Source organism: Macaca mulatta, chromosome 13, assembly GCF_049350105.2.
Source record: "Macaca mulatta isolate MMU2019108-1 chromosome 13, T2T-MMU8v2.0, whole genome shotgun sequence".
NCBI lineage: Eukaryota > Metazoa > Chordata > Mammalia > Primates > Cercopithecidae > Macaca > Macaca mulatta.
In genome coordinates, this window is record NC_133418.1 from 86,047,447 (window position 1) to 86,075,058 (window position 27,612).

Below are 27,612 nucleotides of genomic sequence, written 5' to 3' on the forward strand. Positions count from 1 at the left end.
CAATTTTACTCTTTATATTAGCAATTTTACTTTTTATACTAACAATTTTACTTAATTTTCAGCAATTAAAAAATTATCAAATATTTTTAATGTTCAGATATTTTATGGAGGGGAGTGCAAAATTAGCTGGACTTTTAAAGATAACTACATTTAAATCATTTGTTCACATTCCTCTGACATGGGAACTATTTGCAGTGGGCACTCAACACAAGTTTGAGTTGAATTTAATTTCAGGAGATGTTTATAATCAATTATTTCTTTCCCTAAAAAAAACCCACAGAACTTTATTTATTCATATTAACAGCAAGAAGACCATTCTTTTTTAAAAAAAATTAATGAGTTAGAAAAGGCAAACTGGAAAAATCAATGTTATTTCACCTAAATTGTAAATTTTGGCTTAACAAAGCTCACTATTTAAACATGTCTGAGAAACCTTTCAGAGCACTACCCTTTGGCAAAGACCAAATGATTCTTTGTATTTAAAAAAATTTTTATAAGATACATTATACACGTAAAATAGCATATGCAATACATGTACAGTTTACTTTTCCAAGTCTTTACAGTATCTGATAAGTAAAAAATTTAACTGAATAATAAATAAGTATTTATCCAGTGAAATATCCTTGAGACTTTATGAAGCCACTGCCAAGAAGTAGAGCATAAAACTAATATTTTCCTTTTTTTTTAAGTATATCAGGTTAAGTACAGCCAAATAGAAATGAATCAGCTATGATGTTATCTGCAAGCCTTGCTTTATACTACATTGCTTTCAAATCTCAATTATAAAAGCAATACATGCTTAATGTAGAGATGTTAAAAGCCTGACCCACTGGACCCTTTTTTTCTTTCCTGCTCATTGTAGGTGGAAGGGTCAATGGGAAGTCACATGGCCCATCTGGAGCGCCTGGAAGACAGCAGAGGGCATGACAATGGCTAAATCAGGAGCGAGCGATCCACCTTGAGTGACTGACACTAGCTAATCTGTGCATGGGACTTACTGCAGCCAAGGAGTCAATGTGCTGCCCAAATTTTGTGTTTGACATATACCCCTTTTATCTCATACAGTTTCAGAACTTTATTCTCCCAACTTCCTTTGTAAAAGCAATGACTTTGCAATCAATTCCATTTTATTTTAGCAATATATATATTTTCAATAATATATCATTTAGTCAATGATCCCCTCCAAAATCAGAATCAAATAGTCTTATCTACTTTTTATACCTTATTCCGTCATCCGAATTATTATTCCCATGATGATTTATTTAGCCATGCACTAATATAGACTTTCTGCCTACCGATGAAAGTCTTGATCAAAATCATTCCGTGACTCCTGAAGTTCAAATGTCCTAAACCAGCGGACAAACCCCTTTGAGTTCTGGCTTCTGCCCAGCTCTGCAGACTCACCTTTAGTCGCTCCCATACACACTGGGCTCCTATCACAAAGACAGTCATGGTTCCCCATCGATTCTAGCTTCTGGGGCTGTTCCCTCTGCGGACATCCTTCCCCTGCACCAGGCTAGTTGTCAAACTCCTAATGTCCTTCAAAATTTTGTGCAAATGTCATTCTTCCCTGTCTTCTTGATATGTCCCAGGAGAGTTAAGCCCTGTTTTTCTGTGCTGTGGTATAGCATCTTGTCTACATTTCCATTATAGTATTTCTATCCAACTATACATTTAAAAGTCTCACTTCTACAAGATCAGGGGTCCATACCCTCAAGGTTTCCACGAATCCTCTAAATTATAGGCAAAATTGTACAGGTTCATTTTCTTCTTGGGAAAGAGTTCAGAGCTCACAGCAGTCTCTCAAAGGAGTCTATAATTACTCTCTCAAAAATAAACTTAGAACCACTGCACTAGATTGTGAGTCCCTGGGAAACAGAGAGTGAGTTCTAGAGTTCTTTGTGTCTCTGCAGATAGATGCCTAATGTTAGCTGAATGAGCATTTCAGTTATTGTGTAGAGGTAGATGCTTATTCTAGTAAAGATATATAGTAAATTCAGCCTCCTCTGTTTTTTGATTTAAGTAGATAGAAAGTGTGATTCTGTGAAAAGTGTGAATATTTTTCATACATTCAAGTGTGATACTGTGAAAATCCTTCCATATCTTTCTCTTGCCAACTGTACGATGAAAAGTACACTGGGTTGAGCCAGGTGTGGTGGCTCAAGCCTGTAATCCCAGCACTTTGGGATGCTGAGGCGGACGGACCACTAGGTCAGGAGTTCGAGACCAGCCTGACCAATATGATGAAACCCCATCTCTACTGAAAATACAAAAATTAGCAGGGCGTGGTGGTGTGTGCCTGTAGTCCCAGCTACTCGGGAGGCTGAGGCAGAAGAATCACTTGAATCCGGGAGATGGAGGTTGCAGTGAGCCAAGATTGTGCCACTGCACTCCAGCCTAGGTGACAGAGTGAGAATCAGTCTCAAAAAAAGAAAAAAAAGAAAATTACGCTAGGCAAAAAGAAAGATATGGAAGTATTTATACCAAACTACTAACAGTGGTTATGCTTGGAAAGAGGAATGGGGTTAGGGGTAGGACGGGCTTTTAAATCTTACTTAAACTCTTCTGTCATGATCACGTTTGTATTTTATTTTACAATGAGCACTTTTGGGTTTTGAAATTTAAAAATAATGTTTTAAATTATGAGACTTTTTTCTTAAGTGTGTCAGACATCTAGCTTCCAATCCCAGCTCTGCTACTTACTTCGTTTTATGACTTGGGAAAGTTTTAATCTTCCTAAGCCTATGCTCCCTCAACTGTCAAGTGGGCATAATAGTTACCTAGCCCACATGGTTATTAAGTGACAAAGCCCAGCATGAAGTAGGAACTCAGAATACATCACTTCAATGGAAAGTAAATGTCATCTGTTTTTCGCAATCATCAAAGACGTCCAAAATAGAACTTAATTAAAACATAGTATGACTGAGTGCAGTGGCTCACACCTGCAATCCCAGCACTTTCGGAGGCCAAGGCAGGCGGATCACTTGAGGTCAGGAGTTCAAGACCAGCCCGGCCAACGTGGTGAAACCCTGTCTCTAATTTCAAAAATTAGCTGGGCATGGTGGCGTGAGCCTGTAATCCCAGCTACTCGGGAGGCTGAGGCAGGAGGATTGCTTAAACCTGGAAGGCAGAGGTTGCAGTGAGCTGAGATCACACCACTGCACTCCTGGGTGACAGAGCAAGACTCTGTATAAACAAAACAAAACAAACAAACAAACAAAAACAGTTCATTCTTGTCTCAATGCTATAAGCATTCATTCATATATGCAATCAAGTCTGATGCAACACAGCTGGTTTAGAAGGTGGCTATTTGCCCTTACTGCTAGCTAATTAAGTAATCTCACAATTTGTTTATTTGACGGTTATCAAACCAAGAAGGGTTATAAAATTCTACAAAGAAATTTATAATACTTCTGCTTCAAGAATGATCACTGGTTTAAGCTAAGCTCTCAGTTTGCCTGTGTTCTTATTAGAAAACAGTTCTTTGCAATTTTCACTCACCTCGTGCCCTGTCTCCACCGGGAGACATCACAGCATGTTTTTTGAAGTCTTCTTCTTGTTTTCTCTAGAAGTTCTGTAAAAAAAACAAAACGCCATTGATAATGATAGCTACCTTGCATTTTATACCATCATTTTTTTCCTATAATTTGTAATTAAAAGTTCTCATTATATATGCAATTCACTGTTGTTATAAATTTCTAATAGGTAAAAAACATATACAGTAAAAAAGTAAAAGTCTTTGTTTCTTTTAGTCTTTTAATTTTTAAGTCACTTGGTATTGAGTAAGTACAATCACGTCAGTATTCATATGTTTGGGGGACTATTAAAAATAAATTTCTATGTATTTAAAAACATAGCTGGAGAACTCCAACATGGCTGAGGGGGCATTGCTGAATCAGAAGAGTTCAAAGCAGTTGATGCGACCTTAAAATATTGAAAGCCACAAATCTAGAGTCTTTTCTAATATTCCACATTAAATCACCTACTTCAAGTGACAAGTGAAATGTGTTTGTAATAGGTTTTTCTTTAGAGGCCAATCAAAGTGATCTATACTCAAAATTAAGAACAAATCTATTTAGAAAACATTCTGTGATTTATATAATTTTTGCTGCAGTACAGGCAGTTTGGCCAATTCACCGAATCTTCCTGGACTTCGGTTTCCTGACCTGTATGATTGGCTTAGTAATAGTAATACTCGCCTCACAGCGTGGATGTGAAGAGTCAGGGACCTGAAGCCCGGAGGGAGGGAGACTGGGATGTAGAGTGCGGGGAGGGGCAAAGCCTTACTTGGTCACCTTTTGTCATTTTATCAAGAGGCCTTTATCCTGGGTGAATCTGTTTATTCCCAGCTTGGCTTGCTCTTTTTTTCCTTTAACTTAACAGATTTTTTTTTCTTAAAAGATTACTTTTGTACATAATGCTGTACTTTGTCTAAAGGAATATAAGAGGCCATGTAAGGCTGGATACTGGCTCTGACAGACACTGCTAGTTGCCACCCAGGATTCATTCTCTTTTTTTTTGGAAACCCAGTTAAAAGACTGTATTCCCCCTCTTCCTCACAGCTAGTGTAACCATGAGTCTAGATTTCTACCCATGCAATACAAGGAGAAACACTGAGTGATCACTGGGAAGTTTCCTAAAAGGGAGAACACACCTTTTTTCCCCATTCTTCATTCTTGCTGGCTGAACACCAGTGAGATAGGTGGAGACCTAGCAACCTTCTTGGACCAAGAGTTGATATACTAAGGATGGCAGAAGAGCAGATGAGAGGAACCTGGGTGCCTCACACCAAGGAACTCATCTAACAGCACTGGACTGCCTACCTTTGTGGGGTTGTTTGTTTGTATGTTTGTTTGTTTTTAATGTAAGAGAGAAATACACTTCTAGCTTGTTTAAGCCCCTATTCTTCCCCTCCCCCCCGCCCCCTAACCCCGGCATATACAGATTAACCCAAACCTTACTGATATGCTGGTCTTCTAGGAAGCTATCCAGAGCCCAAAAGCAAAAAAAAATTTTTTTGAATAAAAGGCAGGTTTTCTCTCTGAAGCCCAGGCTGGAGTGCAGTGGTGTGATCGTGGCTCACTGCGGCCTCAACCTCCCGGGCTCAAGCAATCCTCCTGCCTCAGCCTCTGAGTAGCTGGAACTACAGGTGCATGCCACCATGCCTGGCTAATTTTTTGTTTTTGTTTTTTTGTTTTTGACAGAGATGGGGTTTTGCCATGTTGCCCAGGCTGGTCTCGAATTTCTGGGCTCAAGTGATCCCAGTGTCTCGGCCTCCTAAAGTGTTGGGATCACAGATATGAATCAGCCTGGCAAGAACGACTTTTAATTCTGTAAAGTTTTCTTATATTTCCTTGGAGCCTATGTGTGCTTTCTGCTAATTAACAACAAAGTCTTCAGTCTTCAGACTTCAGAAGTCTTCACTCCAGCCCTTGTTTGTGCCCTGTCTCCCTTGAATTGCCTACATTTTAGATACTACTCACTCATTTGAGCTCCTCAGATAGAAACCTGGAAAACGAGGCAACTCGATCGGGAAAAAAAGAAGAAAGTTTGCCTAAAATTAAGTTTTTAGGGGTTTAAACAGAGTTCACATGCATTCAACAAGTATTTAATAAGCATATACCATATAAAAGGCATTGTACCAGGTGTTGGGAGAAATGCAAGGATGTCATTGTTTCTGCTTCCAGTCTAGTAGGGAAGATGAGACACACAAATAACTGTAACATGTCATGGATTGTGACAAATGAAAAAGAAAAGTGTAAAGTGCCTAAAATTTTCAGAGAAAAGATGTATTCCCTTGTGGGGATTAGATAAAGCTTCATTAAGAAGACAGGATTTGAGCCAGGCTTTGCACGATATGTAGAAATGGTCAAAAGGGGATCACCAGAGGGGCCAGGCACAGTAGCTCACACCTGTAATTCCAGCATTTTAGGAGGCTGAGGCAGGTGGATCGCTTGAGCTCAGGAGTTCGAGGCCAGCCTTGCCAACATACTGAAACTCTGTCTCTACTAAAAATACAAAAACATGGTGGCGGGTCCCCGCTCTCAGGAGGCTGAGGCAGGAGAATTGCTTGAACCCAGGAGGCAGAGGTTGCAGTGAGCCGAGACTGTGCCACTGCACTCCAGCCTGGCAACAGGGTGAGACCCTGTCTCAAAAAAAAAAAAAAAAAAAAAAAAAAAAAAAAAAAAGAGGATTACCAGAGGAACAAAGCACAAGGCCTAGGTGGACTTAGGAACCCTAGGGAGCAAGGAAGGTAGAGTAAAAGGTGTCGTTAGACAGGTAGATTGGGGGCAGATAGAGGGCCTTAAATCTCTTCTTTGGAGCTTGCTCTGCAGTGGAGAGAATAAGTCATTGAAAATGTTTAAGCAGTGGTATAACAAGATCACATATCTCTGGTAAGAAGATGACTTTGTGGCACGGTAGAGGAAAGAGCAGCTGCAGAGAGGCCAGTGAGCAGGCACCTTTAATAACCCAAGTAAAAGATGATGATGACCTGAATTAGGGAAGTGACTCTTAGAAAGGAAAGGAGGGCACAGATAGAAGTAACATTTCAAAAGTTGCTCCATGAGCCAAACGTATGCTTCACCCAAGAAAAAGAGTTGGATAGTCACTCTCAGATTCAGAAGGAGGAAATATGTCCATAAGATAATTTTTAAAATTACTCTAAACTTATTTGAACCGGAAGACTAAAAGAAGGCTGAATATGCTATAATAATGAACTTGTTGGTTCTACAATTTTAGCAGAACCTTAACTTTTGTTTTTCTCATATGTCAGTTGGGGGTGCACTGACTAACCCTGCTACGAGATGGGGAAAGCACATTAAAAAATATCTCAAAAAAGAAATACAGCCATCCTTTCTTTCCCATTGTTCATCCTTTGCCCAGGTGTTACGGTACTTAGCAGATGTCAGTTAGGTTTTTCCCCAGTTATCTATTCACCACCTTTAGGCATCATCTCTACCCACCCCCACCTACTCACACACTCCATAAAAAATCCAATGAAAATTTATGAGGAGGAGATTTTTTAGAGAGCGTAAGAATTTTCCAGTATTTGCTTCTTTATCGCTCGCTAAAACCATGCCAACATAGCCTGGGGAAAGGTGGAAAGGGCTGGCATTGCCCCATATAAGGGAATTATATCCTCAAATCATTTGAGATAAGTAGGCCCCAAAGACAAATCCACAACAGTTACTCCCTCACTCTCAGGAAATAAATTCTAGAGATTTCTTCAAATGGATACATTTGAGAATCCGATTAGCTGCCACTTTCTCTTTTTCTGATTATTTTAGGAAGACTCAAACAGATGTTAATACTTACTACCCTGTCTTTTTGTCAATAAAGGCACGAACAGACAACAAAATAATCACGAACATACCAATCAGAAGAGTGCTTCCTGTAATATTAGCATTTATGATTTGTTTTGTTCATCTTATTTGGGGCATTCAAAGTGCTTTACAAATAACATAATGAGTGTTTTTTCCGTCCGTGACTCCCAAGGTGATTCCTGGCACTCTCGAAAGGAACAAGTGATTAGTCAAGTCCTCGGGGCCCAGCAGCAATAATGCGATGCATGTTGGTTAAACTATGTTTCACACTCATGTAAATTGCGTGTTGGGGGGTGGGGAATCTTCCACACTGTCCTTGAGAAGATTAGCAAGAATTATGAACTTAAAGATTCTTACATTTATAAAAATCCAAAGAGAAATATTGAACAAATCATACTCCAGTCCTAAAATCAAAATCTAAGGATCTTAACCTGTGGTCCCAAGAACAGGATTTCAGGTCACCTGTAAATCTCCTGAAATTGTATGCAAAATTTTGTGTGATTATACCTTTTTTTTTTTTTTTTTTGCAGAAATGGTGGACTGGTTTCTGAAGATTCTAAAAGCAATTCTTGACACCAAAAAGGTTAAGAACTGCCGTCATTAAAGAAAAAGAAAGGAAGGAAGAGGGAGGGAGGAAAGGAGGAAAGGAGAGAGGAAGGGAAGGAGGAAGATCAGTTGATCTCTGTATCCACACTGCTTAGTTTATTACTGGCCTGCTATGTTGAAGTACACCCTTATACACAGAGAAAAGGGAAGGTAAATAAAGGGAATTAAGAAAAAGTTAACAATAAGGCCGGGCATGGTGGCTCACGCCTGTAATCCCAGCACTTTGGGAGGCTGAAGAGGGAGGACTGCTTGAGATCAGGAGTTCAAGACCAACCTGGGCAACATGACAAAACCCCATCTCTAGAAAAAATACAAACATTAGCCAGGTGTGGTGGTGTACACCTGTGGTCTCAACTACCTGTGGGGGCTGAGGTGGGAGGATCGCTTGAGCCCAGGTGACAAAGTGAGACCTTGTCTAAAAAAAGAGAAGAAAATAAAAAAAAACACAATAGTATGATCATCTTCTTTCAAAAGCCTCCAAGTTTTCAAATGAGTTTAGATTGCATTTTCAGAGCCCATGGTATGAAAAATGTAGACATTAATTAATTTTGTGAAAAATGTTTAGAATAAATATTAATCAAAAACTTTTTTATCTAGTATAAATTTCTGATCATTATGTTGAATCCTTCAGAAGTAGCCTTCAATGAAATAGCTATCCCGTTTACAGCAATATGATTTTGTATTAAAAGGGGCTATTAAAAATATAAAAGGGTGATATAAAGAGAGATTTCTACATATTCAGAATACTATTTCAGCATATAAAAACTCACATAATTCCAATACTAATTATAATAGAATACTATTCTCACTTAAGTAAAGACAGTGTTTAAGTGAAACTCAGTTCTTCTCATTACACGCCAAAGCCCCATGAAGTGCTTAGAATTATGTTTCTCCAATAAAGCCCCCATGTAATTAATCAGTACACATTTCCAATCAGGATGTGTTTTTTGTTCTGTACATGGAGGAGTGAATGCTGAAGATTCCTCTATTCCTTTTCTGTGTTAGAAAGGAATAAACCAATCTCCTTCTATCCCTAATCTTTTTCATTCTTTAATTATTCTTAATCCCAAAGAGGCATGTCCATGTCAGATTTATGCTGCCTAGCATCCTTTCTTTAAGACTGCTCTCAAAATTTAACTCAGCTTCAACTATATTTATTAATATGCAGAACAACTTCAGTCTCCAGTTTATTGATAACCTGCAAAGCGCAGTTAAGACAGAATATAAAAATTAAGCAAGGAAATAAATGAAGGTTTTACAAATTGTTATAACTTTTAAATAAAAGTTATTTCTTTGAATGGCTACCTTAAATAAATGTTAGCATATATCGAATTTAAATTAGTACACCATATGGTAAGGATTGATGGGTTTTCATCTCTTATAAAATTGTTTCCCCTTTCAGTGCCCCTTAAAGCATATAAAAGCGCATACTTACCCCATGTTGCTTGCGGTGGTTATATCATCCTCAGATCAAGGCTTATCTGGGTTCTGAATTAACTTAAAGGTTATAAAAAGAAGGAGTAGAGAGGTTTGACTTCCCCTGAAACGAGACCGTAGTATGCTAACCAGGCTTTTAAATGATGAAAACTAGTGTCTCTTCTAATTATATAAGCTCCAGGTCAAATTCTAGCATCAACTAATCAAATAACTGAACTGCATTTAGTTTCAATGAGTAAAAGGAAGAAACCCATTTAGGAGGAATATCTTTGTTGTATTAGAAAATTGAAAAGTTGTACATTGAAAAGTTATTAATATAGCAATACAAGTTAAATATTTTAAGAGTAAAATGTATATCTTGCTGCCTTAAGTAAATTGAAAAAAATTAGGGAAAATTTAGTTTGCAGCAAAACAGATACTTTTCTATATTTTCCAGAAGTTTTTGAATTTAAATTATATGTCCTGGTCCCTGAAAACATCTTCTCACCTTATCTTAACTTGTCCAGTATTTAACTCTTCATAAATTTCCATACAATAATAATATTTAATTCTAAAGCCATGCCAGCTAATGTTAAGCAACATATGCAAAAATGTCCAATTCTTAAAATCTATCTTTGAAAACTTACAAATAGGGTGTTTTGAAATTAACCATAAAGGTATTATTATGAGAAACTAACTAACATGCCATTTTTATTTTAACATTTTAGAAGACATTGTAACCCAAATTTGTGCCAGTACAGCAAAAAATAAAAATATACATTTTTTGGCAATGATATATTGAGAAACACAAATATTCAGAAGATTTTGAATAGAGAAATATGACAAAGAAGTTATCTATTGCATACATTATTTTTGTCAGTTTTAGAATATAGAGTTTCAGCAAAAAACATTCAGGTCTTTATTGTAATTTTTAAAATGTAGTTGACATATACTGCTCTGGAAATGTTTAAATTATTTTATGTAAAAAGTAAAGAGATTTTCTGGACATAGAATATATGACAACACACAGATCTACTTTTTCAGAAATTGAGACATAATTTACATATCATACATAAAATTTGTCCCTGTAAAGTGAACAATTCAGTGGTTTTTAGTATATTTTCAAGACTGTGCAACCATCACCACTGTCTAATTCTAGAAACCTCATGCCTCCCAATTCATTCCTCCCCTGGCAACCACTAATCTATTTTCTGTCCCTAAGGATTTGCCTATTCAGAGCATTTCACATAAATGGAATCATACAATATGTGGCCTTTTGTGACTGGCTCCTTTTACTTAGTACAATGTTTGTTTGTTTGTTTGTTTGTTTGTTGTTTTTGAGATGAGGTTTGGCTCTGTCACCCAGCCTAGAGTGCAGTGGCACGATCTTGGTTCACTGCAACCTCTGCCTCCTGGGCTTAAGCAGTCCTCCCAAGGAGCTGGGACTATAGGCATGTGCCACCACAGCTGGCTAATTTTTGTATTTTTTGTAGAGATGGGATTTTGCCATGTTGCCCAGGCTGGTCTCAAACTCCTGGACTCAAGCGATCCACACACCTTGGCATCCCAAAGTGCTGGGATTACAGGATGAGCCACTCTGTCTGGCCAGTACAATGTTTTTGAAGTTCATCCATGTTGTAGTATCAGTACTTCATTTTTTATGGTTGAATAATATTCCATTATGTGGACATTTTGTTTATACATTCATTAGTTGATGGACATTTGGATAGTTTCCAGTTGGGGCTATTATAAATGTCTTAGTCCATTTGAACTGCTGTGAGAAAATACCTTAGACAAGGTAATTTGTAAACAACAGAAATGTATTGCTCACAGTTCTGGAGGCTGTTAAGTCCAAGATCAAGGCACTAGCAGATTTAGTGTCTGGTAAGGACTTGCTCTCTTCTTCAAAGATGGCACCTTCTTGCAGCATTCTCTTGTGACAGAAGCAGCAAGCAATCTCCTTCACATCTCTTTTATAAGGGCATTAATCCCATCTATGAGGGCTCTGTCCTTATAACCTAATTACCTCCTAAAGGCCTCAACTCTCAATATTACCACAGTAGAGATTAGGTTTTTGTTGTTGTTGTTGTTGTTTTTAGACAGAGTCTCGCTCTGTTGCCCCCGCTTGGCTCACTGCAGATTCTACCTCCCAGTTTCAAGCGATTATTGTGCCTCAGCCTCCCGAGTAGCTGGGATTGCAGGCGCACACCACCATGCCTGGCTAATTTTTGTATTTTTAGTGGAGAAGAGGTTTCACCAGGTTGACCAGGCTGGTCTCAAACTCCTGACCTCAAATGATGCACCCACCTTAGCCTCCCAAAGTACTGAGATTACAGGCGTGAGGAAATTAGGTTTAAACATGAATTTTGGAGGGACACATTCAGACTATAGCAATGAATAATGTTGCTATGAACATTCGTGTACAAGTTGATTCCTTGTGTACATACCTAGGAACTGCTGAGTCATGTAGTAACTCTATGTCTAATTTTTTTTTTTTTTTTTTTTTTTGAGACGGAGTCTCGCTCTGTCGCCCAGGCTGGAGTGCAGTGGCCGGATCTCAGCTCACTGCAAGCTCCGCCTCCCGGGTTCACGCCATTCTCCTGCCTCAGCCTCCCGAGTAACTGGGACTACAGGCGCCCGCCACCTCGCCCAGCTAGTTTTTTGTATTTTTTAGTGGAGACGGGGTTTCACCATGTTAGCCCATGTTGGGATGGTCTCGATCTCCTGACCTTGTAATATTTTGAGGAACTGTATTCCACAGCAGCTGCACCATTTTATATTCCCACCGCAAATGCATGAGGGCTCCAATTTCCCCACATCATTGCCAATCTTTGTATTGTCTGTTTTTTTTTTTTTAATTTTTATTATTTTTTTAATATAGCCATCCCACCAAACAATGCATGTTCTCACTTAAAAGTGGGAGCTGAACAATGAGAACACATGGACACAGGGAGGAGAACAACACACATTGGGGCCTGTTGCCGGAGCAGGGGAAGGGAGAGTATCAGGAAAAATAGCTAATGCTTGCTGGGCTTAATACCTAGGTGATGGGTTGATAAGTGCAGCAAATCACCATGGCACACATTTAGCTATGTAATAAACCTATACATCCTGTACATGTACCCCAGAACTTAAAATAAAATAAAATAATAAAATAAAAATAGCTATCCCAGTTGATGTGAAGTGGTATCTCATGGTGGGTTTGTGGGTTTAAAGTGCATTTCCCTTAAGAGTAAGTATAGTAAGCATTTTTTTGTTTACTTATTGGCCATTTGTATATCTTCTTCAGAGAAACATCTATTCAAATTCTTTGCCCTTTTTTTTTTTTTTTTTGAGATGGGCGTCTCACTCTGTCACCCAGGCTGGAGTGCAATGGTGTGATCTCAGCTCACTGCAACCTCTGCTTCCCATGTTTAAGTGATTCTCCTGCCTCAGCCTCCCGAGCAGCTGGGATTACAGGTGCCCGCCTTCACGCCCAGCTATTTTTTGTATTTTTAGTAGAGATGGGGTTTCACCATGTTGGCCAGGCTGGTCTTGAATTCCTGATCTCAGGTGATCCACCTGCCTCAGCCTCTCTAAGTGCTGGGATTACAGGTGTGAGCCACTGCCCCCTGCTTCTTTGCCCATTTTAAAAATTGATTTTAAAAAAAAAATTTTTTTTATTGTTGGGTTGTAAAAGTTCTTTATAAATTTTGGAAATTAGACTTTTTATCAGTGTCATAATTTTTATTGCTATGGTTTCTGGAAATCTGGAGGTAGCAGTGAGCTCAACCAGTGGGGTGGGGGTGAGAGAGAGGACCACAGGACTACGCCTTTATTAAGGTCCATGGATGTTATCCCCTAGGCTTTCCCTCTGGGGTTGTGGATTGGCTAGTTTAAAGAAAACATGTGGAAAGAGGGAACTTATTTTTGCATGACTTATGTTGACCTTTAGGTTTTATCATGGTCAGCACCTGTGAGATGTGTTGGGTTTGGGTCAGCAGGGTAAGGAACAAGTGGGCTGTATTGCAAACAACTACAAGGGGAAGGAAAGTTTTAACTAGGCCAACAGTAATGGGATATGACTGGACGTCAGACAACTTATGTCAGGCCTAAAAATGGATGCTGAGGCAGCGGCTATGTTAAGCAAATTTCTGACAATCAGATATGATTTGCAAGTATTTTATCCCATTGTGAGGATGGTATTTTCATTTTCTTGATAGTCTCCTTTAATGTATACTTTTTTAAAGATAGAAGTAACAAGAGTTAGCATCCTTGCCTTGTTCCTAATCTTAGAGTAAAAGCTTTTCAATTTTTCACTGTTGAGTATGATATTAGCTGCGGGCTTTTTATATATGACCTCTGTTATGCTTAGGTAATTTCCTTCTATTCCTAATTTGTTAAGAGGTTTTTTTTAAATAATGAACAGGTGCTCAATTTTGTCAAATGCTTTTTCTGCATCTGTTGAGCTGATTATGGGATTTTAATCCTTTATTCTGTTAATGTGGAATATCACATTAGTTGATTTTCGTATGTTGAACTATCCTTGCATCCCAGGGATAAATCTCACTTGGTCATGGTATATGACCCTTTCCAAATGTTGTTGGAAACAGGGGAAACTCTTCATGACATGGGTCTTCGCAATGATTTCATGGATAATGACACCAAAAGCACAGGCAACAAAACAAAAAGTAAACAAGTGGGACTACATCAAACCAAAATCTTCTGCACAGCAAAGGAAACAATCAACAGAGTGAAAAGGTAACAACCTACAGAATGGGTGAAAATATCTGCAAATCTGGGCCGGGCGCGGTGGCTCACGCCTGTAATCCCAGCACTTTGGGAGGCCGAGGCGGGCGGATCACAAGGTCAGGAGATCGAGACCACGGTGAAACCCCGTCTCTACTAAAAATACAAAAAATTAGCCGGGCGCGGTTGTGGGCGCCTGTAGTCCCAGCTACTCGGGAGGCTGAGGCAGGAGAATGGCGTGAACCCGGGAGGTGGAGCTTGCAGTGAGCCGAGATCGCGCCACTGCACTCCAGCCTGGGCGACAGAGCGAGACTCCGTCTCAAAAAAAAAAAAAAAAAAAAAAATCTGCAAATCATATATCAGATCAGGATTTAATCTGTAAAATATATAAGGAATTCTTACAACTCAATGGTAAGAAAAAATTAATAACCTGATTTAAAAATGGGTTAGGAACTGAATAGACATTTTTCCAAAGAAGGCATATAAATGGTCAATAGGTATTTGGAAAAATGCTCAATGTCACTAATCATCAGAGAAATAGAAATCAAAACCACAATGAGATATCACCTTATACCAGACAGCATGGCTATCACCAAAAACAAAAAACAAATGCTAAGGAAGTGGATAAATTGAACCCTTGCTGTTTTGTCTCTCTAAACTCTCAAATCCTTGGCTGGAATTACCCCAAAAGCAGTGGCAGGGGGATTTCCCACAAGGGAGTCTCCAACTGTCCTGAGATAGGGCTGGCTGGAATACCAAAGAAAAAAACTCTAAGCTCTAGGGTGATCAGTCCAAAGAATGTATTAGGGAAACTTCCGTACAGAGTGCTGCAGCAATCGCTGAGACAGAAAAGGAATGTTATACCCAGGTATGTCTGCAGCAAGGGGATCAGAGTCTGAAGTTTCTATGACAGTTTGAGAAATTTGGCTCAAGGCTGGGGGCCAGTTTCAGTGTTTTGAGCAACAACCCAAATACCTTTCTCAGTGCCTGGGAATGTTCAAGGCCCAGTTTGCGTTCAAGCCTGCTGAGAAAAACCTGTAGCCAGCCGGGTCACAGAGTAGTCAAAGTACTCTGTGATTTTTAGTGAGGGCAAAGAAAGAAAGTAGGAAGAACTGGATTACCATACACTTGCCCACTGTTGCTGGGAATGTAAAATGGTGCAGCTGCTATGGTAAATGCTATGGAGGTTCCTCAAGAGATTAAAAATATAACTATTGTGCTTGCTTTGGCAGAACATATACTAAAATTGGAATGATACAGAGAAGATTAACATGGCCCCTGTGCAAAGATGACACGCAAATTTGTGAAGTGGTCCACGGTAAAATAATAATAAATAAATAACAACAAAAAAAAACTATTGTATGAGTCAGCAATCCTACTTCTGGGTGTTTATCCAAAAGAATTGAAGCCAGGTACAGTGGCTCATGTCTGTAATCCCAGCACTTTGGGAGGCCAGGCAGGCCAGGGGTTCAAGATCAGCCTGGCCAACATGGTGAAACTCCATCTCTACTGAAAATACCAAAAAATTAGCCAGGGGTGGTGGAGCACATCTGTAATCCCAGCTACTTGGGCGGCCAAGGCACAGGAATCACTTGAACCCAGGAAGCAGAGGTTGCAGTCAGCTGAGATCACGCAATAGCACTCCAGCCTGGGCAACAGTGAGACTCCTCTGTCTCAAAAAAAAAAAAAAGAAAAAAGAATTGCTATCAAGATCTCAAATAAATATTAGTACCCTAAATTCACTGCAGCACTATTCACAATAGCCAAGATATGGAAACAAAATGTCCACCACAATGAATAAAGAAAATGTGGTATATACATACAATAGAATACTATTCAGCCTTAAAAGAGAAACCCCTGATTTGTGACAACATGGATGAACCCTGAGGACATTATTCTAAGTGAAATAAGCCAGTCACAGAAAGACCAGTACTGTATGACTCCACTTTTAAGTATGCGGTATTTAAAATAGTCAAATTTGGCCATGTTGGGTGGCTCACGCCTGTAATCCCAGCACTTTGGGAGGCCGAGGCGGGTGGATCAGGAGTTCGAGACCAGCCTGGCCAACAAGGTGAAACCCCATCTCTACAAAAAATACAAAAATTAGCTGGGCATGGTGGCACATGCCTATAATCCCAACTACTCGGGAGGCTGAGGCAGGAGAATAGCTTGAACCTGGGAGGCGGAGGTTGCAATGAGCCAAGATCGTGCTGTTGCACTTCAGCCTGGGCAACAAGAGTGAAACTCCATCTCAAAAAAATAAAAAATAAGAAAAATAAAATAGTCAAATTCATAGTATCAAAGAGTAGAATAACGGTTACCAGGGGCTGGGGTAATAGGAAAACAAGAGGTAACTAATAAAAGGCCATGAAGTTTCAGTCAAGCAAGAGGAATAAGCTCTAGAGATCTGCTGTACAACATTGTACCTGTAGTCAACAATAATGTATTGTACACTTAAAATTGTGTTCATTATAGCAAACTAACACAAGAACAGAAAATTCCAAAAACTGGGGCTACCTGAGGGTGGAGGTTTGGAGGAGGGAGAGGATCAGAAAAAATAACTATTGGATACTATGCTTAGTATCTGGGGGACAAAATAATCTGTACAACAAACCCTGTGACATGAGTTTACCTGTATAACAAACCTGCACATGTATGCCTGAACCTAAAATAAAAGTTAGAAAATAATAAATAAATAAAAAAAAATGTATTATAGCCTTAAAAAAATTTTTTTTCAAAGAGGGTGAATGTCGACCAGGACACACAAGCACAAACTAAAAAAAAAAAAAAAGACGACAAAACTCAAACAGAGGATTGGAAATCAACTTTGCCGGCCGGGCGCGGTGGCTCAAGCCTGTAATCCCAGCACTTTGGGAGGCCGAGGCGGGCGGATCACGAGGTCAGGAGATCGAGACCATCCTGGCTGACACAGTGAAACCCCGTCTCTACTAAAAAATACAAAAAACTAGCCGGGCGAGGTGGCGGGCGCCTGTAGTCCCAGCTACTGGGGAGGCTGAGGCAGGAGAATTGCGTGAACCCGGGAGGCGGAGCCTGCATTGAGCTGAGATCCGGCCACTGCACTCCAGCCTGGGCGGCAGAGCGAGACTCCGTCTCAAAAAAAAAAAAAAAAAAAAAAAAACTTTGCCAAGATTTGGATGATTCTGCCGTAGTTATTATAATAAGCAGACTGAATTGAATCATGTAATTTATTTTAAACTAATTGTAAGACAATGAAAATAAAGTTCAAAAAGACGTAAGGAAGTGATGGTTTTATTGGGCAAACTTATAGGGGTAGTGTATGAAGTCATTTCAAATAACAGATTAAGTTGCTTTCCTTACAACTAAAAGCTTCAATTACTACATTTAAACTTTAATTTAACATTAAATCTACAATGTGAAGCACATCTACATGTGAAGTTTTAATTTCAGGTCTGGAGCAGCTGTAAAATGAAAGTTACCACTCCATTCTAGTCCTCGGACATCAGTATATTCCCCTTCACCTTCTACCCTGCAATAGTAGAAAATAAGTTTTTCATTAACAAAGACAAATAATTTACAGTCCAGATATAAGATTGTCTAGCATAATATATACTATGTCTGAAGCATTATATCTTTCACTTTCAAGCTTTGCTTTTAAACCCAGCATCCTGCCTTCACATACTACAAAAAAAAAAAAGAAAAAAGAAAAAGAAAAAACAAGTACTATTCCAAACACACACAATCAATTATTTGGCGTCCAAGATTTTAGGATCACATAATCTAAGTTCATACAAAACCAAAACAATGAGTTAAAAAAATGAAGAGTTTACATTGGCTCTCTAGCTTAATTACTTCATTTATTCAACAAATATTTCTTGACCATCAATGATGTTTGAGGTGCCATGCCACTGTACCGGGCCTCCAACAATTTTTAGAAACTATATTATAAAAGAATATTTAGAATTAACTAAATATAGTATTTAAGCAGCTGGGCACAGTGATTCACACCTGTATACTCAGCACTTTGGCAGGCCGAGGCACACAGATCACTTGAGGTCAGGAGTTCTAGACCAGCCTGGCCAACATGGTGAAACCCCGTTCCTACTGAAAATACAAAAATTAACTGGGGGCTGGGCGCGGTGGCTCAAGCCTGTAATCCCAGCACTTTGGGAGGCTGAGATGGGCGGATCACGAGGTCAGGAGATTGAGACCATCCTGGCTAACACAGTGAAACCCCGTCTCTACTAAAAAATACAAAAAACTAGCCGGGCGAGGTGGCGGGCGCCTGTAGTCCCAGCTACTGGGGAGGCTGAGGCAGGAGAATTGCGTGAACCCGGGAGGCGGAGCCTGCATTGAGCTGAGATCCGGCCACTGCACTCCAGCCTGGGCGGCAGAGCAAGACTCTGTCTCAAAAAAAAAAAAAAAAAAAAAAAAATTAACTGGGTATGGTGGTGTGCACCTGTGGACCCAGCTACTTGGGTGGCTGAGGCAGGAGAATCGCTTGAACCCAGGAGGCAGAGGTTGCAGTGAGCTGAGATCACTCCACTGCACTCCAGCCTGGATGACAGAGTAAGACTCTGTCTCAATAAATAAATATTTAAGCAAATGTACCAGAAAATAATCTTTCAGAACTGCAGTGATTTTTTCTTTATTTTAAGCTTACCTATTTTCATTGAAATTTCCAATATACTTTGCCCCAGTTGGGAATGTGTAAGTCCCCAGTCCATGAAACATATTATCCTTAAATTGTCCTTCATATACTGCTCCTGAAAAATGCTCAAGTCTTCCAAAACCATTCATCTGTTTATAACAAAGGAAATTACCTTAGAAACTAATCTTCAGTTTCCTAAGAACCTTTCAAAAATGTACAAATATAAGTCTATCATCTGCTAATTATTACTTAATCAACGTTGTATTGTCCTTTATTTCCATAGTATAAAGATAACATTTTTATCATTTTCATTCATCTGTGTCTATCTGTGAAGCCCACTAAATCAAATGTTCTGGATCTGGGGCATTTGAACATCAAGGGGTCCATGATGAAGATAATAGGGGTCCTCAAGATACCCTGAATGTATCAGAAATCTTAAAGGGCAACCAGTTTAGTTAGTTCAAGAAACCAGTACAAGTAGTTGTTAATAATTCAAATTTGGATTCAAGCAGACCAAGGTATACTTTCCTGTTTTATCATTTACTAGGTGGGCAAGAAACCTGAGCCTGATTTTCCTCATTTGTAAAATAGAGTATTAATGGTACCCAGCTCATGAGGGTGTTACGAGGATTAAATGAGAAAATTATGTAACAGATTCAGCTTTACTCAATGAATAGGAGATGAGAAAGATAATAACGATGATTAGCTCTCTGCAGTGAGTTTAATATTACTCATAAGTTAATATGTGTTAATATGATCATTCGTTATTTTTATTATATAGTCTACTCATTATAGGAGTTTTTGATTAATGGTGAAATGCCTGGAATCATTAAACCCACAGGGTTATTTATCCACTGCCAGTATTAAAAACAACAACAATACCTTGTCATCTTTCCAGCTTCCTGTGTAGACAATCCCATTAGGAGTGGTATGAATACCTATTCCATTTCTTTCATAGATTCCAGAAGATGTTCTTGTACAGTCGCCATCTAAACAAAGGAGAAATACTGAAGATTATAAATGAGAAAAGTTATATCTGGGCCTAATCGCAACTACACCTCATGGGTTTCTTTGGCTCCCTAGCACTGAAACCATTGAGACCCGAGATGAGTAAATCCGTGGACGTACAACATCTTGTAACAATTGAGACTCAAAGGCCAGGAAGATTGACAGATCCCATAGGTTTCCAAGGCATATCGTCTAGAGTTAACAGTGGAGTTTTGATTTTAACATCTCTTTATCTATTAGGATTTCTGTTATCTTAGTTAATAAAGTTAATATCCTAATAGTTTTACAAAATTTAAGTCTCTTTTTTTATTCTTAAGCTATTTAATTTTCTGTACAGAAAAAGTAATTGCAGTGTATGCTTACCATACTTGTCTCCATTTGGAAAGATAAAGCTGATCTTATACACTTCTGAAGCTGTTTTAAAAGATTTAAGAAGAATGACATAAGTTTACTTTTTTTTGATAGAAGCAAGGTTTCACTATGTTGCCAAGGCCAGTCTCAAACTCCTGGGCTCAAGGCATCCTCCCGCCTCAGCCTCCCAAAGTGCTGGGGTTGCAGATGTGAGCTACCACATCCAGCCAAACGTAAATATTCTTATGTCATAAGACCTATAACCAATGTGCTTTCAACACTATCCAAATGGACTTACTTCTCAAGATCACAGCATATCATGATTACTTGGCATTTCCATTGTCTAATGTAGGGTCCTGGGGAAATAAACAATTTTGCCTACATGATCTCCTTTAAAATTTATTTATTATGATAGCTTTATTAATATATAATTCACACACCACAAAATCTACCTTTAAAAGATACAATTTCACGTTTTTTAGTAGATTCAGAGTTGTGCAACTATCATCACAATCTAATTTTAGAATATTTTCATTATCCCAGAAAGAAACTCTGTACCCATGAGCAGTTACCCATTACAATTCCCCTCAAACACCCCTCACCCCACAACCCCAAACCCCTGGCAACCACTAATCTACTTTCTGCCTCAAGGATTTGCCTATTCTGGATATTTCCTATAAATGAAATCATACAATATGCGGTCCTTTATGTCTGGCTCTTTTCACTTAATGTTTCCAAGGTTCATCCATGTTGTATCATGTATCAGTACTTCATTCCTTTTTATAGCCAAGTATATTGTATAAATATGTTGTACAGAAATAGCATATTTTGTTTATTCATTCATCAGTTCATGGACATTTAGGTTGTTTCCAGTTTGGGGCCATTATGAATAATACTGCTATAAACACTGATGTAAATTTTTAAAACATACAGCTTCCTAAGAGTAAAAAAAAAAAATTGGTGTACAAATTTTTGTGTGGATATGTTTTTATTTCTCTTTGGTAGCCCATATGGTTTACTGATTGTCCCACAGAGGTAAGGCGGAGTGAGGAATCTTTAAATTGGCAGTAGGAAGAAATGGAAAATAAAGATAGCAAGTGGGGAAGGGCTGGTAGGTCCACACAGAATGAGAATGGTATGGAGACCAAGTGAAAAAGGAAGAAAGAGGACCACAAGACTGAGGGGGATTCTGGGCCTCAGATCCCTGGACACTTAGTGGACTAAAACATTAGAAACTGTATTTTCCGATACTGAAGAAAACTTATGTAGAGAGGGTATGCAGGCATATCCTCTGTGACTCATCCTTCAGAATCACCTGAGATGCTTCTAAGTTTCTTCTCTCTACCCCACATCTACTGAATCAGAGTTTTTATGGGTGGGGCAAGGGAATTTAAAAATTAATTTAGGTGCCAGTTGAGAAAGGCTAGAGGTTCATCCCCTCTGAGGAAACAGAATTAACACAATAGGTAGAGGACTTAAACTGTAATATCCTCAGAGAGAAAGGGAGAGTATTAGTATCTTTGAGATAGGAACAGGTGATTATAAAAAACAAAGAACAATTAGCAATCCAGGAAATGAATAATATAATTGGTGAAATAAAACTTCTTAGAAGGGATGAATAGCAGAATAGATACAGTTGAAAACAAATTAGTGAACTGGAACATTAGGTTGAAAAATGTGCTTAGAAAGTAGCACAAAGTGCGAGTGAGATGGCTGGAAAAATATTTTTTTTAATTAAAAAAAGCAAGTAGCACAAGGAATTTTAAAATAATGGAAAGTGGATCCAAAATGCTACTGTCAGTCTAATAAGAATTCCAGAGGGAAAGAATAGGAGATATTTGAATAAATACCCAAAAATTTCTCAGAACTGAAGAAAATGACTGTTTGGACTACAAATGGGAACTAAGCAAAATCCCACACCTAGACAGGTTACAGTAAAATTTCATGACATAAAGACCAAAGGCCAGTTAGGCTAGTTAAAAACAAGCAAACAAAAACCACATTACCTACAATAAACTACAAAGGACTGACAGTAGCAACAGTGGATTCTTAAAAAAAAAAAAAAAGGCACTTAACCCAGTGTCTAAACTCTAAATACTAGCTATTGTTTTCTTGTAGCCCCAGGTCAGGTATGGGCTCTCCCACAAAGCCTTTCTTCAACCTCAGACTCCTTCAGGAGCCCTCACAGCACTCTGGGCCTATTCCTACTGTCGTACTTAGGGTTCTAGTAAAACCATGGCTTTGTACCGGGATCCCCTATCCCACCCAGTTCCTCCAGCCCACGAATGGCGGATTAGTCAAATCTCTTCTCACCCTACTGTCCGACTCCGTGTTTAGTACTAATAGTAACAGAACGTCTAGTGAATGAAGGGCACTTCGGAAGCAATCGTTAAATGCCTATGAAGCAGAGCATTCAAACGTAATCATATCAGAAACTGGACTGTTTTCAATTGCCGCTAAAATGTTCTACATTCGAAACTTGGGAATGTCAGAGCTAGAGGGAACCTCACAGAGACCGCCCGGCACCATAGCGGAAACTGAGGCCCAGGGAGGTTGGCACGCGCCTCGGGTGTCTCAACAGCGACAGATCAGAGCTAGATTCCCAGACCAAGGGTTCCCCCGTGCTCCTCGGCTAGACGGTTAGGAAATATGTCATACCCCTACAGGAGTTACCGGAGGCCAAGCAAGTTCTGACTCCACGCTAGTTCGACTTAAAGGAGCCCTTCTCTGCCCGTGTCGTTGGGAGGATGGGCACTCACTTGGCCGAGAGGTGTTAGAGAGATCTTCCAAACTCTGCGACTCCCCCTGGGCGGCCAGCTCTGCAGCCGGGAGAGAACTAGGCGCTAGGACAGCTCCAGGTGCGACTTGGTTGCTGGGGCGACCGGGCACCTCTCACCCGGAAGCGAATAAGCGAGGGGCTGAAGCTGAGCCAATCAGAAGGCGCCAGGGCTGTGCCGCTGCAGCTGGGCCACCGCAGGGCTGCTCCAAGTGAGAACCGGGAGGGTGGCCAAGCCCTGTGGGGACCTCTGACCCTTGGGCAGCACCTCCCGACAGCTGGCTCGGAACCCAACTCTGCGAGCCAGGTACGTCTTCCACTTCTGCGGACAAGTGATGCGCGTTGTGCGCACGGTCTGCGCGTCGCCCTGTTTGTCAGTGTGTCTGCCGCCTCCTGCTCCAGGAGTGGTCGGGATCTGAGGAGCATCGCGGCCCAGTGTTTCATCCTGTCTGCCTGGGGCCGGTGAATCTGGACCAGCAGGATCCCAGGCCCCGGGACCGGACCAAGGCGGAGCTCTGCCGCTGAGGTTGTGCACGCTCAAACTGCAGTGCGGGGGCGGTGGGGCTAGGAGACGAGGCGTGAAATTCAGGCTTGGAGCAGGCTAAGGGGTTGATTGAAGGGGTCAGGCTCCGTTCCCTGTCTCTGTCTGTGTGGCTTTTTTGGGGAGAAGGGTGGGGACGATGTGAGTTCGTAAAAGGATACGAGATCTGGATATCTGGATGGAGCTGGTTATATTGTGATCAGTCAGAGATCTGCCTGGGAGGAGGGTAGTGTGTAGTCACTTTTCAGTGCCTTGGCTGTCAAACAAAGAATACTCTTACAGCCAAACTTAGGTCCCTGTATCCATGGTGAAGAAAGATAGTTGGAATCTTCCCGGGCTAGATGGAATAGATAGTGGAATCTAACCACGTGGATTATACAACCTAATTCCTATTGCCTGGAAAACTCTGGGAGAGTGGTATTGGATACCATTACAGTCAGCAAATCTTCGTTTAAAATTTTGAGCGCATATCTCAGATCTACTTGTAAAAGTAACATTTTCTGGATTGATGTGAGACAACTTGTTTTGAATCAGAGTAAGCATCCTCTTGCTTTTTCCTAATGTTTCTCAGTACACAAATTTACCTGGGCTGCCTGGTTTTTGAGAGGAAGTTCTAATCTGTCTGTTTGATTTATTTCCTTTCCGTAAATTTTAGAAATCATAGGTAATTACTGATGCACAACCTTACAGAATTCAGTTTGACCTGTTATTTTTCTTGCCTGTTAAAATTTTAATGACTCTACATTTTTGTGAGTAAAGTTGACATTTGAACAACATGGTTTTGAACTACACGGGCCCACTTATGGGTGGATTTTTTCCAAACCAACACAGATTGAAAATACAGTATTTCAACTAGGCATAGTTGGCTCATGCCGGTAATCCCAGCACCTTGGGAGGCCAAGGTGAGAGGATTGCTTGAGCTCAGGAGTACGAGACCAGCTTGGGCAACAAAGCGAAACCTCATCTCTACTAAAAAAATTTTAAAGTAGCTAGGTGTGGTGGTGCGTCTGTGGTCCCAGCTATTCAGGAGGCTGAGACAGGAGGATTGCTTGAGCCCAGGATATCGAGGCTGCAATAAGCTGTGGTCATACCACTGCACTGCATCCTGGGTGATACAGCGAGATCCAGTCTCAAAAAAAAAAAAAAGAAAGAAAGAAAAAAGAAAAGACAGTATTCCTGGAATGCAAAACACACATACAGAGGGCCGGCTTTTCCTGTATGCAAATTCTACAGGGCTGACTGGAGGACTTGAGTATCCGTGGATTTTCGTATACATGGGGTTCTGGAACCAATCCCCTGTGTATACTGAGGGATGACTATTTCATGGCTCGTTCTCTCAGTTTCTTCCGGATGTCCTTTAAAATGTGATCTCAAAGAGGCCTTACCCAACCACTCTATCTAAAATAACTGCCTCAAGGTTTTTTTTTTTTCTCGATAACACTTAAGTAATAATATATATCTATTTGTTTAATGTCTGTCTTACCCTCTAGAAGGTAAGCTTCATGAAGCAGAAATTTTGTCTTCTTTGCTGTTATATCCCCAGGATCTGGCACATAATAAGTGCTCAATAAATATTTGTGGAAAGAATAAATAGATGAATAAATCTCCATTCCCACATAAGTCATTTTTCCAACCTTCAGTCATTCATTCCACAAATAGATATTGAATTCCTACCATATGCTAGACACTGTGTTAAGGGTACAGTGGTAAAAAAAAATAGACATAGTCTTGTTTTCAAAGAGCTTTCTGGGAGTAGAAAGGAGAGACAAACTTAAGATAAACACTGAATACATATGTATAATCATCAAGAATTTTGAAGAAAGGAATACCTAGGAAGACCTAGTTTAATATCCACATATTTGTGAGTGTCCCAAATTTTTTCTAGCTTTTGATTTCTAATTCCATTTTGGTTGGAGAACATAGTTCATATTATTTCTTTCTTTTTAAATTTATTGAGGTTTATGGCTAAGCAAGGTGGCTCACACCTGTAATGCCTGCACTTTGGAATGCCAAGGTGGGCAGATCACCTGAGGTCAGGAATTCGAGACCAGCCTGACCAACATGATGAAACACCATCTCTATTAAAAATACAAAAATTAGCCAGGGAGCATGGTGGCGGGTGCCTGTAGTCCCAGCTACTCGGGAGGCTGAGGCAGGAGAATCGCTTGAACCTGAGAGGCAGAGCTTGCAGTGAGCCAAGATTGCACCATTAGCACTCCAGCCTGGGCAACAGAGCAAGACTCCATCTTAAAAAAAAAAAAAAAAAAGTATTGAGGTTTCTTTTATCACCTAGCATGGTCTATCTTGGAAGATGTTTCATGTGTACTTGAGAAGTGTGAATATTTGTCTATAGACACTTATTAGGTCTAGTTGGTTTAGAGTGTTGTTCAAGTCTTTTATTTCCTTGTTGATCCTCTGTCTAGTTGTTCTACCATTATTAAAAGTGAGGTATTGAAGTCTCCTACTATTATTATTGAATTGTCTAATTCTCCCTTCATTTCTGTCAGTTGTTGCTTTGTGTATTTTGGTGCCTTCTTATTAGGTACATATGTGTTTTTAATTGTTATCTTTTCCTGACAGATTAACCCTTTTGTCATTAAGAAATATCCCTATCTCTAGTAACATTTTTTGCTTTCAAGTCTATTTTGTCAGATATTAACATAGCCACTCCACCTTTCTTGTGGTTGCTGTTTGCAAGATCATCTTTTTCCATCCTTTTACTTTTCATTTATTGTGTCTCTGAATTTAAATGCCTATCCTGCAGACAGCATATATTTGGATCCTGTTTTTTAATCCAGTCTGACAGTCTCTGTCTTTTGATTGGACTGCTTTATTCTCTCACATTTATTTTTATTATCTGTATACTGGGAATTACATCTAATTCTAGTCTACTTTTGGACGTCTGTATGTCTCAATGTCTATTTTTACCTCTGTTCTTACTTTTTGCTTTCATTTGCATTTAGTCATTAAGTGAATATTTTCTAATGTAGTATTTTTGTGATTGCTTTGGGATTTATGAACAGCTTCAGATTTATACTAGCTTAATTCCAGCAATATTGCTATGGTTTGAATGTTTACCCCCAAAGTTCATGTGTTAGACGTTTAATTTCCAATGCAACAGTATTAGGAGATGGGGCCTAATAACACGTAATTCAATCATGAGGGCAGAGCCCTTATTAACGGATTAATGTCACTAGCATGGGAGTGGGTTAGTTATAGCAAGAATAAGTAATTATAAAATAAGTCTGGCTGCTGGTGCCTTTCTCTGTATCATGCCCACTTCTGCCTTCCATCTTCCACCATGAGATGATACTCAGCAGATGCCACTGTCATGCTCTTGGACTTCCCAGCCTCCATTACCATGAGCCAAATAAACTTCTATTGTTTATAAATTACCTAGTCTGTGGCATTCTGTTATAGCAGAAAACAGACTAAGACAGATATATAGAAGTATTACTTTTATATATCTCTATTCCCTTCCTACCTTTTATAGTATTATTATACATATTATATCTATTAATGTTATATACCCAACTATACTTATTACAAGTATTACTTTACTGTCTGTAGTCATTTTCTCAGCACAGTACAATTATGCTCCCACCAATCTTTGTGCTGTTATTGGCAAATATATTACATACATATTACCTTCCTGTAGGTTACAGGCCCAACGTTATATCATGTACATCTTATTTTATATAATTGCTTTTTAAAATCATTTCAGAGGGAAGAAGAAACAATACATTTATACTGGTTTTCAAATAAATAAATGTCCAATATAAATCTGGATTTTTAAAAAATACTTACACAATTACCTTTACTCTTTGTTTTTTCATGTAGATTTAAATTACCATCCAGGGACACTTGCTTCAACTTGAAGAATTGTTAGTATTTCTTGTGAGGCGAGTCTATGTCTCAGTTTTGTTTGTCTGAGAAAGTTTTCATTTTACCTTCATTTTTGAAAGATAGCTTTTTTTGGTTAACTATTTTTTCTTTTTCTTTTTTTTTTTTTTTTTTGAGACAGAGTCTCACTCTGTCACCCAGGCTGGAGTGCAGTGGCACGATCTCGGCTCACTGCATCTTCTGCCTCCCAGGTTCAAGCGATTCTCCTGCGTCAGCCTCCCGAGTAGCTGGGACTACAGGTGTGTGCCACCACGCCCAGCTAATTTTTTGTATTTTTAGTAGAGATGGGGTTTCACTGTGTTAGCCAGGATGGTCTCGATCTCCTGAC

At 39.5% G+C, this 27,612-nt stretch overlaps 3 protein-coding genes and 1 non-coding gene across 12 annotated transcripts in view; 2 read left to right on the forward strand and 2 right to left on the reverse strand.

Annotated features, from left to right (window-relative positions):
- ARHGEF33 (Rho guanine nucleotide exchange factor 33) overlaps positions 1–9,532 on the reverse strand; it is an 84,848-nt gene extending 75,316 nt beyond the window's left edge. For 7 of the 8 annotated variants that reach the window (XM_077959696.1, XM_015112174.3, XM_077959699.1 and 4 more), the window contains exons 1-2: positions 9,367–9,532; positions 3,502–3,574 (exon numbers count right to left, since the gene is read on the reverse strand). The gene's annotated coding sequence lies outside the window, so the exon portion shown is untranslated. Of the gene's footprint in view, positions 1–3,501; positions 3,628–9,366 lie in introns of those variants that run through there. The other variant, XM_077959695.1, reaches the window with a different exon arrangement.
- Positions 9,533–15,291: 5,759 nt separating this feature from the next.
- LOC114672091 (U6 spliceosomal RNA) lies at positions 15,292–15,398 on the forward strand. Its single transcript, XR_003722281.1, has one exon. It is a non-coding gene; the product is annotated as a U6 spliceosomal RNA (small nuclear RNA).
- A 1,869-nt stretch (positions 15,399–17,267) lies between these two features.
- MORN2 (MORN repeat containing 2) lies at positions 17,268–22,958 on the reverse strand. The gene is made up of 5 exons (NM_001435617.1): positions 22,824–22,958; positions 20,077–20,127; positions 19,588–19,694; positions 18,718–18,854; positions 17,268–17,583 (listed from the first exon to the last, which is right to left on the reverse strand). Exons 1-5 carry the CDS (start codon positions 22,879–22,881, stop codon positions 17,481–17,483), a joined length of 456 nt encoding a protein of 151 aa, NP_001422546.1. The 5' UTR covers positions 22,882–22,958; the 3' UTR covers positions 17,268–17,480.
- A 41-nt stretch (positions 22,959–22,999) lies between these two features.
- The window catches only part of DHX57 (DExH-box helicase 57), a 76,882-nt gene continuing 72,269 nt past the window's right edge, over positions 23,000–27,612 (forward strand). Inside the window, exon 1 of one of the 2 annotated variants that reach the window (XM_015112156.3) lies at positions 23,000–23,366. The gene's annotated coding sequence lies outside the window, so the exon portion shown is untranslated. The remainder of the gene's footprint in view (positions 23,367–27,612) is intronic. The other variant, XM_015112155.3, reaches the window with a different exon arrangement.